At 40.0% G+C, this 17,388-nt stretch overlaps 2 protein-coding genes across 4 annotated transcripts in view; one reads left to right on the forward strand and one right to left on the reverse strand.

Annotated features, from left to right (window-relative positions):
• The window catches only part of KLHDC4 (kelch domain containing 4), a 66,754-nt gene that overhangs the window by 41,877 nt on the left and 7,489 nt on the right, over window positions 1-17,388 (reverse strand). The window lies entirely within an intron of this gene.
• LOC130681123 (guanine nucleotide-binding protein subunit beta-4-like) lies at window positions 5,962-7,408 on the forward strand. Its single transcript, XM_057493368.1, has one exon. It carries the CDS (start codon window positions 6,000-6,002, stop codon window positions 7,020-7,022), a length of 1,023 nt encoding a protein of 340 aa, XP_057349351.1. The 5' UTR covers window positions 5,962-5,999; the 3' UTR covers window positions 7,023-7,408.

Genomic DNA, 17,388 nt, shown 5'->3' on the forward strand with positions numbered 1-17,388 from the left:
TATCGAAATTGGAAAAAGAAGAACAGATGAGGCCTAAGGTCAGCAGAAGGAGGGACATAATAAAGATCAGAGAAGAAATAAATAAAATTGAGAAGAATAAAACAATAGCAAAAATCAATGAAACCAAGAGCTGGTTCTTCGAGAAAATAAACAAAATAGATAAGCCTCTAGCCAGACTTATTAAGAAGAAAAGAGAGTCAACACAAATCAACAGTATCAGAAACGAGAAAGGAAAAATCACGACGGACCCCACGGAAATGCAAAGAATTATTGGAGAATACTATGAAAACCTATATGCTAACAAGCTGGGAAACCTAGGAGAAATGGACAACTTCCTAGAAAAATATAACCTTCCAAGATTGACCCAGGAAGAAACAGAAAATCTAAACAGACCAATTACCAGCAACGAAATTGAAGAGGTAATCAAAAAACTACCAAAGAACAAAACCCCCGGGCCAGATGGATTTACCTCGGAATTTTATCAGACATACAGGGAAGACATAATACCCATTCTCCTTAAAGTTTTCCAAAAAATAGAGGAGGAGGGGATACTCCCAAACTCATTCTATGAAGCTAACATCACCCTAATACCAAAACCAGGCAAAGACCCCACCAAAAAAGAAAACTACAGACCAATATCCCTGATGAACGTAGATGCAAAAATACTCAACAAAATATTAGCAAACCGAATTCAAAAATACATCAAAAGGATCATACACCATGACCAAGTGGGATTCATTCCAGGGATGCAAGGATGGTACAACATTCGAAAGTCCATCAACATCATCCACCACATCAACAAAAAGAAAGACAAAAACCACATGATCATCTCAATAGATGCTGAAAAAGCATTTGACAAAGTTCAACATCCATTCATGTTAAAAACTCTCAGCAAAATGGGAATAGAGGGCAAGTACCTCAACATAATAAAGGCCATCTATGATAAACCCACAGCCAACATTATATTGAACAGCGAGAAGCTGAAAGCATTTCCTCTGAGATCGGGAACTAGACAGGGATGCCCACTCTCCCCACTGTTATTTAACATAGTTCTGGAGGTCCTAGCCACGGCAATCAGACAAAATAAAGAAATACAAGGAATCCAGATTGGTAAAGAAGAAGTTAAACTGTCACTATTTGCAGATGACATGATACTGTACATAAAAAACCCTAAAGACTCCACCCCAAAACTACTAGAACTGATATCGGAATACAGCAAAGTTGCAGGATACAAAATCAACACACAGAAATCTGTGGCTTTCCTATATACTAACAATGAACCAACAGAGAGAGAAATCAGGAAAACAACTCCATTCACAATTGCATCAAAAAAAATAAAATACCTAGGAATAAACCTAACCAAAGAAGTGAAAGACTTATACTCTGAAAACTACAAGTCACTCTTAAGAGAAATTAAAGGGGACACTAACAGATGGAAACTCATCCCATGCTCGTGGCTAGGAAGAATTAATATCGTTAAAATGGCCATCCTGCCCAAAGCAATATACAGATTTGATGCAATCCCTATGAGACTACCAGCAACATTCTTCAATGAACTGGAACAAATAATTCAAAAATTCATATGGAAACACCAAAGACCCCGAATAGCCAAAGCAATCCTGAGAAAGAAGAATAAAGTAGGGGGGATCTCACTCCCCAACTTCAAGCTCTACTATAAAGCCATAGTAATCAAGACAATTTGGTACTGGCACAAGAGCAGAGCCACAGACCAATGGAACAGACTAGAGAATCCAGACATTAACCCAGACATATATGGTCAATTAATATTTGATAAAGGAGCCATGGACATACAATGGCGAAATGACAGTCTCTTCAACAGGTGGTGCTGGCAAAACTGGACAGCTACATGTAGGAGAATGAAACTGGACCATTGTCTAACCCCATATACAAAAGTAAACTCAAAATGGATCAAAGACCTGAATGTAAGTCATGAAACCATTAAACTCCTGGAAGAAAACATAGGCGAAAACCTCTTAGACATAAACATGAGTGACCTCTTCTTGAACATATCTCCCCGGGCAAGGAAAACAACAGCAAAAATGAGTAAGTGGGACTATATTAAGCTGAAAAGCTTCTGTACAGCAAAAGACACCATCAATAGAACAAGAAGGATCCCTACAGTATGGGAGAATATATTTGAAAATGACACATCCGATAAAGGCTTGACGTCCAGAATATATAAGGAGCTCTCACGCCTCAACAAACAAAAAACAAATAACCCAATTAAAAAATGGGCAGAGGAACTGAACAGACAGTTCTCCAAAAAAGAAATACAGATGGCCAACAGACACATGAAAAGATGCTCCACATCGCTAATTATCAGAGAAATGCAAATTAAAACTACAATGAGGTATCACCTCACACCAGTAAGGATGGCTGCCATCCAAAAGACAAACAACAACAAATGTTGGCGAGGCTGTGGAGAAAGGGGAACCCTCCTACACTGCTGGTGGGAATGTAAGTTAGTTCAACCATTGTGGAAAGCAGTATGGAGGTACATCAAAATGCTCAAAACAGACTTACCATTTGACCCAGGAATTGCACTCCTAGGAATTTACCCTAAGAATGCAGCAATCAAGTTTGAGAAAGACAGATGCACCCCTATGTTTATTGCAGCACTATTTACAATAGCCAAGAATTGGAAGCAACCTAAATGTCCATCAATAGATGAATGGATAAAGAAGATGTGGTACATATACACAATGGAATACTACTCAGCTATAAGAAAAGGGCAAATCCAATCATTTGCAGCAACATGGATGGAGCTGGAGGGTATTATGCTCAGTGAAACAAGCCAAGCGGAGAAAGAGAAATACCAAATGATTTCACTTATCTGTGGAATATAAGAACAAAGGAAAAACTGAAGGAACAAAACAGCAGCAGAATCACAGAACTCAAGAATGGACTAACAGGTACCAAAGGGAAAGGGACTGGGGAGGATGGGTGGGTAGGGAGGGATAAGGGGGGGAGAAGTAGGGGGGTATTAAGATTAACATGCATGGGGGGTAGGAGAAAAGGGAGGGCTGTACAACACAGAGAAGGCAAGTAGTGATTCTACAACATTTTGCTATGCTGATGGACAGTGACTGTAAAGGGGTTTATAGGGGAGACCTGGTATAGGGGAGAGTTATTCGTCATGTAAGTGTAGATTAGTGATAGCAAAAAAATAAAAATAAAAATAAAAAAGGGCAGTTCCTGTGTGGTAACCTCCAACGAGTTCTACACAAGGGTATAAAGGGCATATAAAAGTGTAGGCAAAGGGTCTGTTTGTGTTTATACAGAGGATCAAAGCCTAATTGGGCTACCCCGAAAATGAACTAAGATATGATATGAAAAAGAACTTCCAACATCTGCACCCTCTGGAAGACTCATGCCAGAAGATGATCATCAAAAAACCCCAACAAAGATCCACGCACTGCTACAGCTGTGGATGCACTCGTCCCACCGGTTCCTGGACCTGCCATGGGAATGAGGACGGAGATATCTAAGCTGGCCTGTGCATACAGTAAAACAACAAAATTGGACTGGATCTATACTGTTGGAACTCAACCAAGAATTTGGAGAAGTGCAAATTGTAGCGCTCCAAAGTCTTACAACTACAAACTATTTATTGTTAAAAGAACATATGGCATGTGAACAGTCCCCAGGAATGGGTTGTTTTAATTTGTCTGATTTCTCTCAGACTGTTCAAGTTCATTTGAACAATATCCACCATATCATAGATAAGTTTTCACAAATGCCTAAGGTGCCTAACTGGTTTTCTTGGTTTCACTGCAGATGGCTGGTAATTACAGATATGCTTTGGTTATGTAACTATACTCCTATTATGTTAATGTGTGTGTGCAATTTAAGTAGTAGCTTAAAACCTATACATGCTGAAGTTACTCTACAAGAAGATATGTCAAAGAAATAATCAATCTTCCCATGTTTTCTTCCGCCTGCTACTTCTATAGCTTTTCTTCTTCCTTCCTAATTACAACCCTTAAATAGAATTCGTGCCTCATATCAAATTTACCGAGTATCATAATTCTTCCAAGTGGTAAAGATACCTCAAGACAAATGCTGGGCATAGAAGCCACAGGGCATAAATATGCAAAGAAGTAAAAAGCTAACTTTTTCAAACAATAAGGCTTCTCTCTCACTTACCAACTTCACATTTCCCTGTATGGCCCCGGAAGATGACTGGTTAGCCAGAGACGGGTAAGATTCCTCAAGGGAGGAACAACCTAAGACAGGCACAGTCGCAGGGGGGCCATCAGGTGAGAAATTGGGGATCAACAGAGGTGAGGCTTAGAACCTCACCCCCCCGTTCTGAGAGAAATCTTCTGCATACGTGGATGTTTTATTGCCCTGGTCTAGCTTGGATTAACACATAGTCTACAGGCACACACCTGATCATCTACATGTGCTCTCTTACAACACTAAACTAGTTTTTCTACCTTTATCTTGTATCTACCTACCACTTCAGCATTTTATTAAAAATAATAATAATAAAGAGAGAAATGTGGTATCCACATATAAATCAAGTATAAAAACCAAATTAGTATTCATATTTGAACTGACTGTTTATAGTTCATAATGCATGAGCAAAACCGAAAGTTTCTGTGATGACTGCCCTTGTACTGTTCACTATGTAACTTATTCATTATGTAAGAATTTGTTCTACATGTAAAAACTTGTTTGTTATGCCTCAGAAGATTGGAGACTGACAAAAATTAGGCTTGGGGTGGAATAATGATTGTGCATTGAGCATTGACTCCCCTATACAGAATTTTATTGTCGTTAACAACCATTTGATCAATAAATATGAGAGATGCCCTCACAAAAAACAAAAAACAAACAAACAAAAAAAAAGGACAGACTTCCAATGGTAAAATAAATTAGTAACCGGGATGTAAGGTATAGCATAAGGAATATAGTCAAGATATTGTAACAGCCTGGTAGGGTGATAGCTGGAACCTAGAATTATGTATATAAATGTTCTACCACTGTGTTGTACACTTGAAACTCATGTAATGTAATACTGTGTGTCAACTACCCTTCAATAAAAAATTATTATTATAAAAAAAAAAAAAAAGGTTTAAGCAAAACGGAAAGGCAGACGGAGCAGCGACCACGATGCCGCGGGGCCGCGCCCCAAAGGACGCTCTGACCCAGCCACCCCGGAGGGGAGGCGGCCACATGGCCACACTAGCCGGGCTCTGGGCCACGCAGGGCTCTCTGGGCTTACACGGGCGTGTTTCAAAGCACTACTGGTTTGAGGAGAATATTAAGGCCGAACTATGGTCCGTGAGCACAGCCCATGAACCAGCGTGGCGATCTGACAGGGCAGGCGGCTGAGGACAGGAGCGCCAGGGCTCACGTCCCGGGGCAGACGTCCACCTCACACTCCCACGGCTACTCCCGACATCAGCACAGATGAAGCAAGAGCACCGAGGACCCCAGACCCTGCATCAGCAGAAGTGTGAGGATGAAAGTGCCCGACTCTGCCCAAGCCGCCCTCTGCTCCCACGGCGGCCACACGGCTGGGTGTCCGTCACCCCGAAGGCCCCATCTCCACGAAGTGAAGGAAAAGGTCCAGGACCAAGACTGGGGGTCACCACTCCGGAGCCTCCGCGAGAGGGGAGGAGGGCACATCAAAACATGTGGTTAAAAAGGCACTTCCACTCCGCACACGGGCTCCGCGCGCGAGCGGCAGCTTCGTGCCCCACGGACCCAGGCTGCGCCCGGTCGGCACGGGCCAGAGCTCCCTCCAGGAACTATTTATTAAACATCTGTTCTGAGCAGGGGTGATGCTGTACATTATTTTACTTATATCTCACATCAACTTGGCAAAGGAGCCGTTATCCAGTTCTACAGATGGAGTGTATGAAACAGAAGATGACTCCCAGGTTTTTGGCTTTAACAATTGGAAGGATGGAATTTCCATTAACAAGTTGCTTTCCCTAGTTAATTTCTTTGGTAAACAAAATTAAAGGATGAGTGAACTGGAACAGTTGAGGCAGGAAGCTGAACAACTGCGGAATCAGATCCAGGATGCTAGGAAAGCGTGTAATGATGCGACACTTATTCAGATCACATCAAATATGGATTCCGTGGGTCGAATACAAATGCGAACAAGACGTACACTGAGAGGTCACCTAGCTAAAATCTATGCTATGCACTGGGGATATGATTCAAGGCTACTTGTCAGTGCTTCCCAAGATGGAAAATTAATTATTTGGGATAGCTATACAACAAATAAGATGCATGCTATTCCTTTGAGGTCCTCCTGGGTGATGACCTGTGCTTATGCTCCGTCTGGTAATTATGTTGCTTGTGGAGGACTGGACAATATCTGCTCTATATATAACTTAAAAACCAGAGAGGGAAACGTGAGAGTGAGCAGAGAGTTACCGGGTCACACGGGCTACTTGTCCTGCTGTCGTTTCTTAGATGACAGCCAAATTGTTACAAGTTCGGGAGATACAACTTGTGCATTATGGGACATTGAGACTGCTCAGCAGACCACCACATTCACCGGGCATTCTGGAGATGTGATGAGTCTTTCTCTGAGTCCTGACATGAGGACTTTTGTTTCTGGTGCTTGTGATGCCTCTTCCAAATTATGGGATATTCGAGATGGAATGTGTAGACAGTCTTTCACTGGACATGTGTCAGATATTAATGCTGTCAGTTTTTTCCCTAATGGATATGCCTTTGCCACTGGCTCTGATGACGCCACTTGCCGGCTCTTTGACCTTCGTGCAGACCAAGAATTGTTACTGTATTCTCATGACAATATCATCTGTGGAATCACTTCCGTAGCCTTCTCAAAAAGTGGGCGCCTCCTGTTAGCTGGTTATGATGACTTTAATTGTAATGTATGGGAAACGCTAAAAGGAGATCGTGCAGGTGTTCTTGCTGGTCATGACAACCGTGTCAGCTGTTTAGGTGTAACCGATGATGGAATGGCTTTGGCAACAGGCTCTTGGGACAGTTTTCTTAGAATCTGGAATTAACACTGCATACACATTTTCTGTTCTCCATTGATATCTGGAGAAATCAGTGTTACAGCCTAGAGCTGTGAAAAAAGTTCTACCTTATATTTGCAGGTGAGGATTTTTCTATTGAGATTATTATATACAAAAAAGATGCTTTCAGTAAACTATAAAACAAAAAAAAGGTGAACAACACAAGGCAAAGGTGCTTGCTGAGATTAAAGGACCAGTGGATTCAACTGAGGAGCTGAGCTAATTTAACCTTGCTAAATTTTTGCTTCTACTCAGTCTAATTATTCTTTGTGTAGAACAGACTGGATGCATTATAACAACCTATCATGTTTGTGTTTGTATTTTTTAAGAACTACATTTTTAACTTCATATATAATAGGCAATGTCACATTTTTAAATTTTGTAATAGAGGAGTTAGGTGATACTGTATGTGTATGCACTTATGTTTGAAGAAAATCTCCTTGAATCCTGACCGTCCTTTTTAATCTAAAAGAGATCCTGGTTGCTTAATGTCTAAGAATGCTGGCAGGCCTGGGTGTCTCTGAGAAGAGCCTTTTTGAGTATCATTAGTTTCTGGTGCATCCTTTGCTATGCTATCAAGTAAGAGGTCATTTTCAGTCTTTTGAGGAGGAGATATCTTAAGACTATTATTTCTGCTCTTCAGATTTCACTCTGAAATTTTAGACATCCATAAGAAACTTGTATGTTAACAATAGGTAGACAGCAGTAATCACATATAAATGATTCTTTGCATTTAAAAAAAGAGCTGGTTATGGTCCAGTCACACTTTGGGAAGTCTAAATAGTTGGACTTCCTACTGATTTCATCAGTAGGGTGCACTCATTATTTCAGAAGGTTGATGAACATTTGAATTGTCCTTGTATCTGAAGGATCCTAATGTTCTCCATCAACATGCATCTATATAGGAAATAGGTGATGGTATGTTTCTGAAAAAAGTGTAAAATCTAACCAATCACTAGACCTGATTAATTATAACAGGTAGCTTTATGAATTTATGTTCACATAAAAACGGAATTGATGTAAGCCGTGCCTTTAAAATTTTTTAAACATTCAAGCTTTTTGCTCTATTTCTTCTTTTAGCTCAAAATATTGGTTTCTAAGTGGTTTTGCTTCAAAGAATGCCTTATCCAAGTGACCCCACTTTAAAGCCAAAAGAAAAATTCCAAGAGCAATTCTTGAAGGAGTCAGATAAAATACTAAGCAATCCCTCTGCTTGCCAATGATATAATAATGTGTCTATTATTAGAATGGGCCCCTCTGAATTTAAACAAAGATAATTTTCCCCATGGATTTTCTCCCACAAATAAATCTAAATGATTGACAATAGAAGGTTAGTCTTGCTTTATAGAGAAGTCATGGGTTATTCTGACATACAAAAGTGCATTGTGTTTTGTAATTTAGTGAACTGTGTCAGTTACTGTGGAGCTAGGTCTCTGTTAACTTTTGGCCACCTGTAATGCTAACCTAATATTCCTAAAGTTCACTTGTAAATTTTCATTTTTATATTGTGAATGTGCTGGTAAGTGTTATCAACTATAACATAGTACCAGTTTTTTAAGATCAGTTGATACTAAAAAGAGAATAAAATGGATAAAGGAGGATTGAGATATAGGACCAAAAAAAACCCAGACTATTGTAGATGGCAGTTACGAATGTATATTTGTACACACATGGTAAGACTTTTATGAATTTTTTGCTATTAATGTTTGTAAATGTAAGTAGTCACTTCATAAAGAGCAGCTCTTTGAGCTAAGGCAAGAAATTTAAAGGAACGTATTCATTTCTAAAAAGGGAAGGGAGTGGTTTGCTGTGTAGTTCAGTTAATTCACTGCAAAATCCTATTCAAGAAAGTATTTCTGCCATGTGCAAAAATAGCCTTAAAAGGGGGAGTCTCTCTTCTCCTCAACTTTAAAAGTTATTCTAGTAACAGGATACTTTAGTCTGCTACACAGACTACACAATTCCATGGTCTTAAACATGTTGGAATAAGTGATTTAATGTATTAAAGTTTTAATATAGCTTAAAAGCAATTCCCATAATAAAATATGTACTAAGCAACTGAAAAGTAAACCACTATTGTGGGTAATTATACATATATAAATGGTGACCTCCTTACAATATTGATATACATAAACCTTTGCTTTCTAGTGATATGGGTTCCAATTGCTAACTACATTTGCAGTTCAGCTGATGTATTGTTCTCAGCTGATTGTCTATTTAAATCTGCTGTACATAAGACTTCCTGAAAGCATTAAGTATACGATTTGTAGAAGCACCATATAACTTGAGTCTTAGTTTTTTAAGGCTTAAAAATCTGGCCAAGTGTAGTTTTAAGAAATTTGCATGATCAAGAATATCATAGTTATCTGGTGCCTAAATTTTTTTACTTTATAAGTATTAAAACTAGAATAGTAGTTGACATATGGCAGGCATATTTTAAAGGCACATACTCTTTTCTAAAACCAAGTAATAGTGATTTCCATGTGGCCTGGTGAGTCATCCCCAAACCTTACTACCAGCAAGGACATCTCCTCTACTTTTAATGGCCAGGCCTTATTTTTGGCAGCTATAATTATTAGAGGCTAAGAATAAATATCCAAAGTCCCTCCCTAGCTCAAATTTTTACAGTTATGATTCCATGGTTATACATGCCATACTGTGTTCCGTTTTTATAAAAGCAAAGATTTGGGCTTAGTACTTCAACTGCAATATGGAGCCTACGAGGCAGTTTTCCATCATTTCGGCTTAGTCAACTGAACTAATACTGCAGGATGATAGTGAACTGGTCTCCTAAAGGTGCTTCTGAACTATGTTAAGCAATTTTACAATTAATCTATTAAAAAAGAAATGCATCTTGACTTCTCCAAGTCACAAATTAAATAATCATTGCTAAAAAATACTGTGCCAATATTATAACTCACCTTCTCTAACACCTTTGGTATATTAGATTTTAAAACAAGACTGTTTTAAAAGTGAAAACAATGAAATTTATGTTTTTATTACTGTTAAATGTCTCACATTTTAAATTAGAACTGAATGCTTATGGCTTATTTGTTGATGTGTTTAAACTTACGGAAACCAATTAAACAATCTCCCAAATGGGCCTATAATTTTAATAATGAGTATGTTCTTTCTAGAATCTTTGGAGGGTGGGGTCAGGTCAGGATTAAAATTAAAAAATAAATTAAGTACTATGTTCACCTTCTAATTTCCCTTTTGCCATTGCAGAAAGCAAAATTTTAAGCTATTTCTTACTTCTGTTAGAATTTTTAAAATACAAGTCAGACCATCTTGGGAGAAAAGATAGCACAATGGCTAAAACTTATTTTGAATTAGGTTCAGCAGAATGTGAAGTCCACTTCATATTTACTAGTTTTTCTCCCATTGTTCATTTTGAGTTGCCTGAAATTCAGTGCTATGCTTAAAAATACTGGTTACAATAGGTACTCATTAAAATGTTTATAATTTAATGTCTGAGTTAGCATTGTTTTAAAAAGTAATTTATTAATCAGATGGTACACCTTGTATTTAGAAAATGTTTGCATGTTGATAAAATTTCCTAGAGGTCTTTTTTCTTTAATCCAATTACTGATCCTATAAAAGTTAGAATGCAGCATTATGGAACAACTGCTTGTGTTTTTCAACTGGTGTTAAATGTGCCTGACAAAATCTTGTATCATAAACAGTATTTATTTTTTAATTACTAGTACTTCAGTGATATACTGGGTAAATATTTCAAGACTTGTCTTTTACACAATGGTGCTCTATCCTATTGTTTTCTCTTTTCAAAGAAGCATCTGAACACTTCTATTTGCATATTCTTATCCAAAGGAATCCACATGTAAGTGGGTTAAGTTGATTAAAATGTTTTTTCATATAGAATGGTTTCTACCCACTTGTGGCCAGCTGACTGTCAGTAGTATGACTATGGGAAAAATGAATTTACTGGATTAAAGCTGTTACAAAAGCTTTAAACCAAACTGGACTTTTACAATGATTTAACAGTATTCTTGGATTTTTCTTGCACAGTGATTCATTCCTTTATTTGTACTGTAGCTCTGTGAAATAATGTGGCTGTGAATTGATATTGTAATCAATAAAATGCTTTTAACCAAAAAAAAAAAAAAAAAAGGCACTTCCAGAAAAGGAAAAACACCATCCATGTAAGTAGTGAATTTCAGCCAAAATTAGAGTGAGTGCTTATTTCACGTAAATAATCTCTACAGATGTAAACACAAGAAACACAGATTTAGAGTTTTAAAGGCAATTTACAGATTATCTGATCCAGGGCTATTTGTCAAAGCAGTGGAACTCTTTCTTCAAACAAAAGCTTAAGTGAAGCCTGAAAGGTAACAAAACTGGGGGTACCACCACCCATTCCACCCCCGCTGCCCCCGCACCCCAAGCACACTCAGTCTGGAAGGTGTGCCCTGTCCACTCTCCTTCTCGGGGCCTGTCCTCTCTCATTCTGAGGTGCCTGGCCTCAGAGGCCATGCTGGAACCACCCACGACCACCTGGCCCCACCATAGACACAGGACCACGGGCCAGCCAGTGCCTGACATGGCCCTCTTCCTCGAGAACTCACTCAATAATATGCCACCTGCGGACGGCACTGTTTCAAAGACAGTCCTCATCTGCCTGGTTCTACTGTCAGCTGACCTGTACTGTGTGTCTGAAGGGCAGACTTCACAGTGATGACTTCTGCCGGCAGCCCACAAACCTGGGGCATGACGCTCGCTCAGTCAGCACCTGGCACAGGGTAGGCAGCAGGCTGGCCTGCTCAGGGAGTCACCAGCCATGGGGTCAGGCAGCAAAGCAGACAGCAGGCCAGTGCTTCTCACCACAGGGGTGCAGGAAACAGCCAGAGGATCTTCTTGCCAGGTAAGCGGAGGCCACAGCAGCAGGGGCAGTGAGGCCAGGGGACAACTGGGCCAGGTGCAGCTGGGCATCAGGACGCTCCTGAGCACTCTGCATGCATGCCTACCTCCCCAAGAAGGTGCACAATGGGCGGGTCAGACGGTGGTTGTGTGGAGGCTGCATCCCAGGCCCCCGATGGCTTCCACTGCACTGGGGCCCCTCTGCCCTGTTGGCACTTGGGGACACTGCAGAGCTGAGCCTGTCTCAGATGCTGCTCCTGCCCTGGACTAACTGGAGGTCCTGGGGGCACACCGAAGGGGGACATGGCCTCCCCACTCCCACTTCCAGGCAGTTCTGTATGCATCATCTCAGCACAGACAACTAACCTGAAGGCACAGGCCAGTTTCCTATCGCTCTAAAATCCCAGGGGTCTACCAATCACTTCAGATCTTTAGAAGATTTGTGATTAGCTCAGGCTCAAACCTAACACAGTTTCTGAGCTTCACGAGGTTGGGTTGTCCACATGTACTACACGGTACAACGGTGTTTTGAAATGCCGCATCACAGAAGGTTGATTAAAGCCACAGCGTACTACCACAGTAAGGAACGGTACAGAGAGGAACGTACAATGCACTTATGTACACAACTAATGTGAAATAGACATGCACAGAAATAGGAATTATATGGGCAGAGAAAAAACACAAATACAAATCAGCTGCTGTGAAGAATGGACAATGGGCTTACCTTCCTTTTGTTTGTTTTCTTACAATGAATATTTGTTACTTACATACTCAGTTTTAAAAACCATCCTTCAAAAATAAAGTCAAACTCCAGGCAAGAAAAAAAGGAGACTGTGCAGCAGAGCTATCTCCACCTCCCAATCCACTCAGTCAAGGACCAGGCTGCCCCACTGAGGCCTCCCGAGACCTGCAGACGTGTGCCGACGGCCAGGATCGGAGGGCTTCGCATCGGCCTACTCGGAGGCAGCGAACACCAAGGAAAGGGTTAATGCACCATTCGGGAGAAGAGGAAGGCTCCCACTTCTGACCAGATGGAGCAACTGTCCCACACGAACCCTCCCACTGTGAACAGGGACAAAATGGGACAAAATCTGTGACGCAACTGTGACCAGACAGCAGGAAGTGCAACCGTGACCCGCGACGCGGCAGCAGAGTACAGTGAACTCTGACCCTGAAGGTGATCTCTGCGCCCTGGGGCAGCGAACGGAGCCCAGCAGAGAGGGGGTACCTTGCTGTGCAGGAGACAAAGGTGCGAGCTCAGGGGCGCTGAGGAAGCTGGAACTTGCAGAGCAGAGTAGTGGAGAGCACAGAGGGGTCCCCTGCAGCCTTTGCACGCTAAGCTGCACGTCTGCAGGGTGAGCTCACAGGAGGCTGGGCGAAGAGCCTGCACTGTGGGGCTGACAGCTTAAAAATGACTTGAACTTACACAGGCTGAGAGTCAGGCAAGTTCCAAGCAGACAGAGTGAAAAGTGTCACTGAGCACACAGCATTCAGCAGAGTCCCCAGAAAGGCCATACACTAGGGCCAAGCCATCCCTAAAGAAAGCCTCAAAAGGATTGTAATGACCTGCAAGTGACGAGACCACTAGCCAGGACAGAGCTCAGCATTCACTGGTAGGTGAGACAGAAGTCTAGTCGCCAGGCAGCGTTCACTAAGTGCAGCATCTAAGCAGGCAGTTCTACAGGGAACGTGACCCGTAGTGAGGAGAAAGGGCAGGCAACAGAGATCCAGGAATGACAACATGAGAGAAAGACCAGAGGACCTGAAAACAGCAATAAATGTTCAAAAATTTAAAGGAAAACATGAACATAACAAATATGGAAACAATAATCAAGAAGCACACAACTTCTAGAGCTGAAAAATACCGTATGTAAAATGAAAAATTCTGAAGTTCACAGCACATCTATATTGACTCAGAAGGGCAATAAAAAACAAAATGAAGCTACAGAGAAAATCAACTGGGGGGAAAAGACTCACTGCCCTGTTGGACACTATTAAACAGTGTAACATACATGTAACTGGACTCCCAGAAAATCACGGAGGTACAACAAAATCAAACTGCTAAGAAAACAAAGATAAAACCTTTTAAGTAGCCTTAGATGGAGGGAAATAGATCCACTAAATACAGGAGAATTAAGAATGACCACTGACCTTTCATTAGAACAATATAAGCCAGAAAACAGACCATCTTTCAAGTGCTAAAATAGCTGTTAACCTAGAATTCTATATCTAAACAAAAACATCCTGTAAAATGAAGACATTTTGACTTAGGAAAAAAGCTGAAAAGAATGTGTTGCCAACAGACACCTGCCCTTCAAGAAATAGTAAATGAATAGGCTGCAGGAAAACACAGATCTACACAAAGGAACAAACTGTGCAGGGACTGGTAAATTTAGAAATCAATGAAGGTTTTCTCTTTCTCATTTTAAAATTTATTTAAATCATTAAAAGTAAAAACAATTAACACTGTATTGTGGGACTTCTATATATGGAAATAACCTACATGACAACAGCAGCACGAAGGACGGGAGAAAATGTGGGCATTCCACTAAGGTTCTTGCAGTCCACAGAAGTGGCGGAACATCTCTGAACACAGACATCAGTGAGCTGGCGATGCATACCGCCAACCCGAGCACGACCCCGGAAACAGACAAGAGTGACGGATTGCCAGTAAACCACAGAGAAAACAAAACGGGGATATTAAATACATTCAACCCAAAAGAGTGCAGAGAGAAACAGAAAAAGGAATACAGAACTGGGGCAAATAGAAAAATCAAAAACATTGACAGTCATATCAATAATCACATTAAATGTACCCAATTAAATGCACCAATTAAAAAGCAGACTGTCAACATGGATAAAGAGACAAGACCCTCTTCACAAGAAATATGCTTTAAATGTAAAACACAGTGGGTTAAGAGTAAAAGGATGGAAAAAGATAAACCATATAAACAAAAATCCTAAGAAATTGGTGGCTGTGCTAGTAATAAAGTGAACTTCAGAAGATTATCAAGGGGAAGTCAATGAGGATATGGAGATGTGAACACTGCCAACCCACCTGACCTCGTGAGGACACTAGCCAACACCCAGAGATGGTACAGTCTTCTCCAACATACACAGAACATGTACCAAGATAGCTCATATGTTAGGCCACAGTATAAGTCTCAAAAAATTCAGAAGGACTGAAATTATACAAAGTGCTCTCTGACTACAACAGAATTAGAAATGAGTAACAAAAAGATATCTGGGAAATACCCAAATGTTTGTAAATATATTTGTAAACAACACACTTCAAAGTAACCCATGGGTCAAAGAAGACATCTACAAATTAGATCATTTTGGTCTGAATGATCATGAAACAAACAGAATCTGTGGGAAGCAGTACAATGGCGTTTTGAAACATCAGAGAGACCAGAGAGAAATGCGTACCTTTAATGCTTATATTGCAAAAGATGATTTAAAATAAAGACCTGTTTCTACCATAAGAAGCCAGAAAAGGAAAATTAACCCAAAGTAGAAGGAGACCGTAAAGAAAAAATAAAGAAGAAATTATTGAAAAGTGTATAAATAATAGAGTGGGGGAAAAAAGTCAATGACCTGAATATCAAGAAAATGGGAAAACCTCGACAGAAACACCTGACTGAAACATTTCTGTTTGAGATTTAATACTGAGACTTCTAAGTCACCTGAAACTTTTTCTACCTTCTTTCAAGAACAATTTCAAAATTGCTGCATGAAAGGCACTAGACAACTATTTCCTGACAAATTTACACTGGAACCATCTTCTAAGATTAAAATGTAGGAGGCACCTTAATCACCCAATACAACCCCAATATCTGATACAATGAAGAAGTACAAGGCAAAGAAACCAAGCAAACAGCCGGTCACCAGTGTACGGGTCACCCTCATATGGGTTATGCAGCAAGGCCAGACTACACCCAAGGGCCCATACTTCCAGGTCACATCAATACAAAACAATACCCCAAAAGGAGTCCTTAAAATGTACCAGTTAAAGATAAATCATGATAAAATACATTTGTACTTCCTGCTGTTATTTCTTTTTAGTTTTTAAGGAAATATATAATAAAGACGTGCCACCCCTAAAGACAAAGAAAACAGATTTTAGGGTAAAATCAATTAATCTGTTCTCTTCCTTTCTTCAAAAAAAAAAAGCATGTGTATTGCACATCTGGTTGGCACTGTTTTCTAGAGTTACTGATGATACTTAAACATCTTTACTAGCATTTTCTATGGAAAACTAGTTTGCATGAATGTGTCAAAATAGCACAGAAGTCACTATTGTAAAAGCACACAGTTCACTTTCAATAAGATGTTTCAAAATTCTAGTTATTTCAAGTAATCGGCCCCATTTAAATATTTTTAACCAACTACTTGAGTAAAAACAAACAGCTCTATGTTACAACAAAATAAGAAAAAATGAAGAAAGAAAAACTTGGGTTAAGAAAAGAAAAATGAATGAAATGGCTTATCTGGGAACTAGCAATAGGATATTATAATTCAAACTCAAAGGTTTCAATCTCATCCAAGTTAAATGTTATTTCAGAATTATCTGTATTTTATAGCTGTTAAACAAATGAAATGGAATATCATCTAAGAAGGGGATCTATTTAGATCACTGACCAGCGCTAAATTTCTCCAAGAACTTATTTTTATCAAGGTCACTGTGAGTTAAAACTGATCTTATAATAACAAGAAGACTCTAAAATGTCCAGTAGAAGAAAAAAATCATTTGTAGAAAGCCACAAAATGCAAATTCACCTCAAAATGTAACACAAAAACAATAGGTTCAGGGCTTGTAAGGATGTCTTTTTAAAGAGTTTACTTTAAAGGAGGTCAAAGCACTTTTTTTTTATTAAGTATCACTGATATACACACTTACAAAAACACTCACATGAGAAACACTGTGGTTACTATATTCACCCGTATTATCAAGTCCCCCCCACGCCCCAATGCAGTCACTGTCCATCAGGGTAGTAAGATGCCAGAGTCACTACTTGTCTTCTCTGTGCTACACTGCAGAAGTCAAAGCACTTTAACAAAATTACTTTCAATAATCCTTCTCCTTCTAAGGTAAGGATTCTTATTCCCACAGGGGAGAAATCCAACCTTGAGCTGGACTATTACATGGCTCTTCAGAGGACACCTGGCAGAACTCAAGAGAGAAATGAAGTCACTGGCTGAAAAGAGCCAGAAGCAGTCTTTTTTTCCTACACCCTGCTTGCTCGCTGTGCATTGTCAAGCTAACTGAGAGAGTTGACACCCCCAGGCAATCTTATGGGGGTTTATGAATTTTGGAGATGAAGTGATAAAAAGAAAACACCTTAAATACTTATATTCATGCACGCACACACATAGTGGTTTTGCAGTAACTGTTCAAGCTCATTGACAATCAACGTCCTCTGTCTGGATCTGACAAGAGCACGGTAGTGCAGGGACCAGCTGAGCAGAGCTCTGG

This window comes from Manis pentadactyla, chromosome 15, assembly GCF_030020395.1.
Source record: "Manis pentadactyla isolate mManPen7 chromosome 15, mManPen7.hap1, whole genome shotgun sequence".
Classification (NCBI taxonomy): Eukaryota; Metazoa; Chordata; class Mammalia; order Pholidota; family Manidae; genus Manis; species Manis pentadactyla.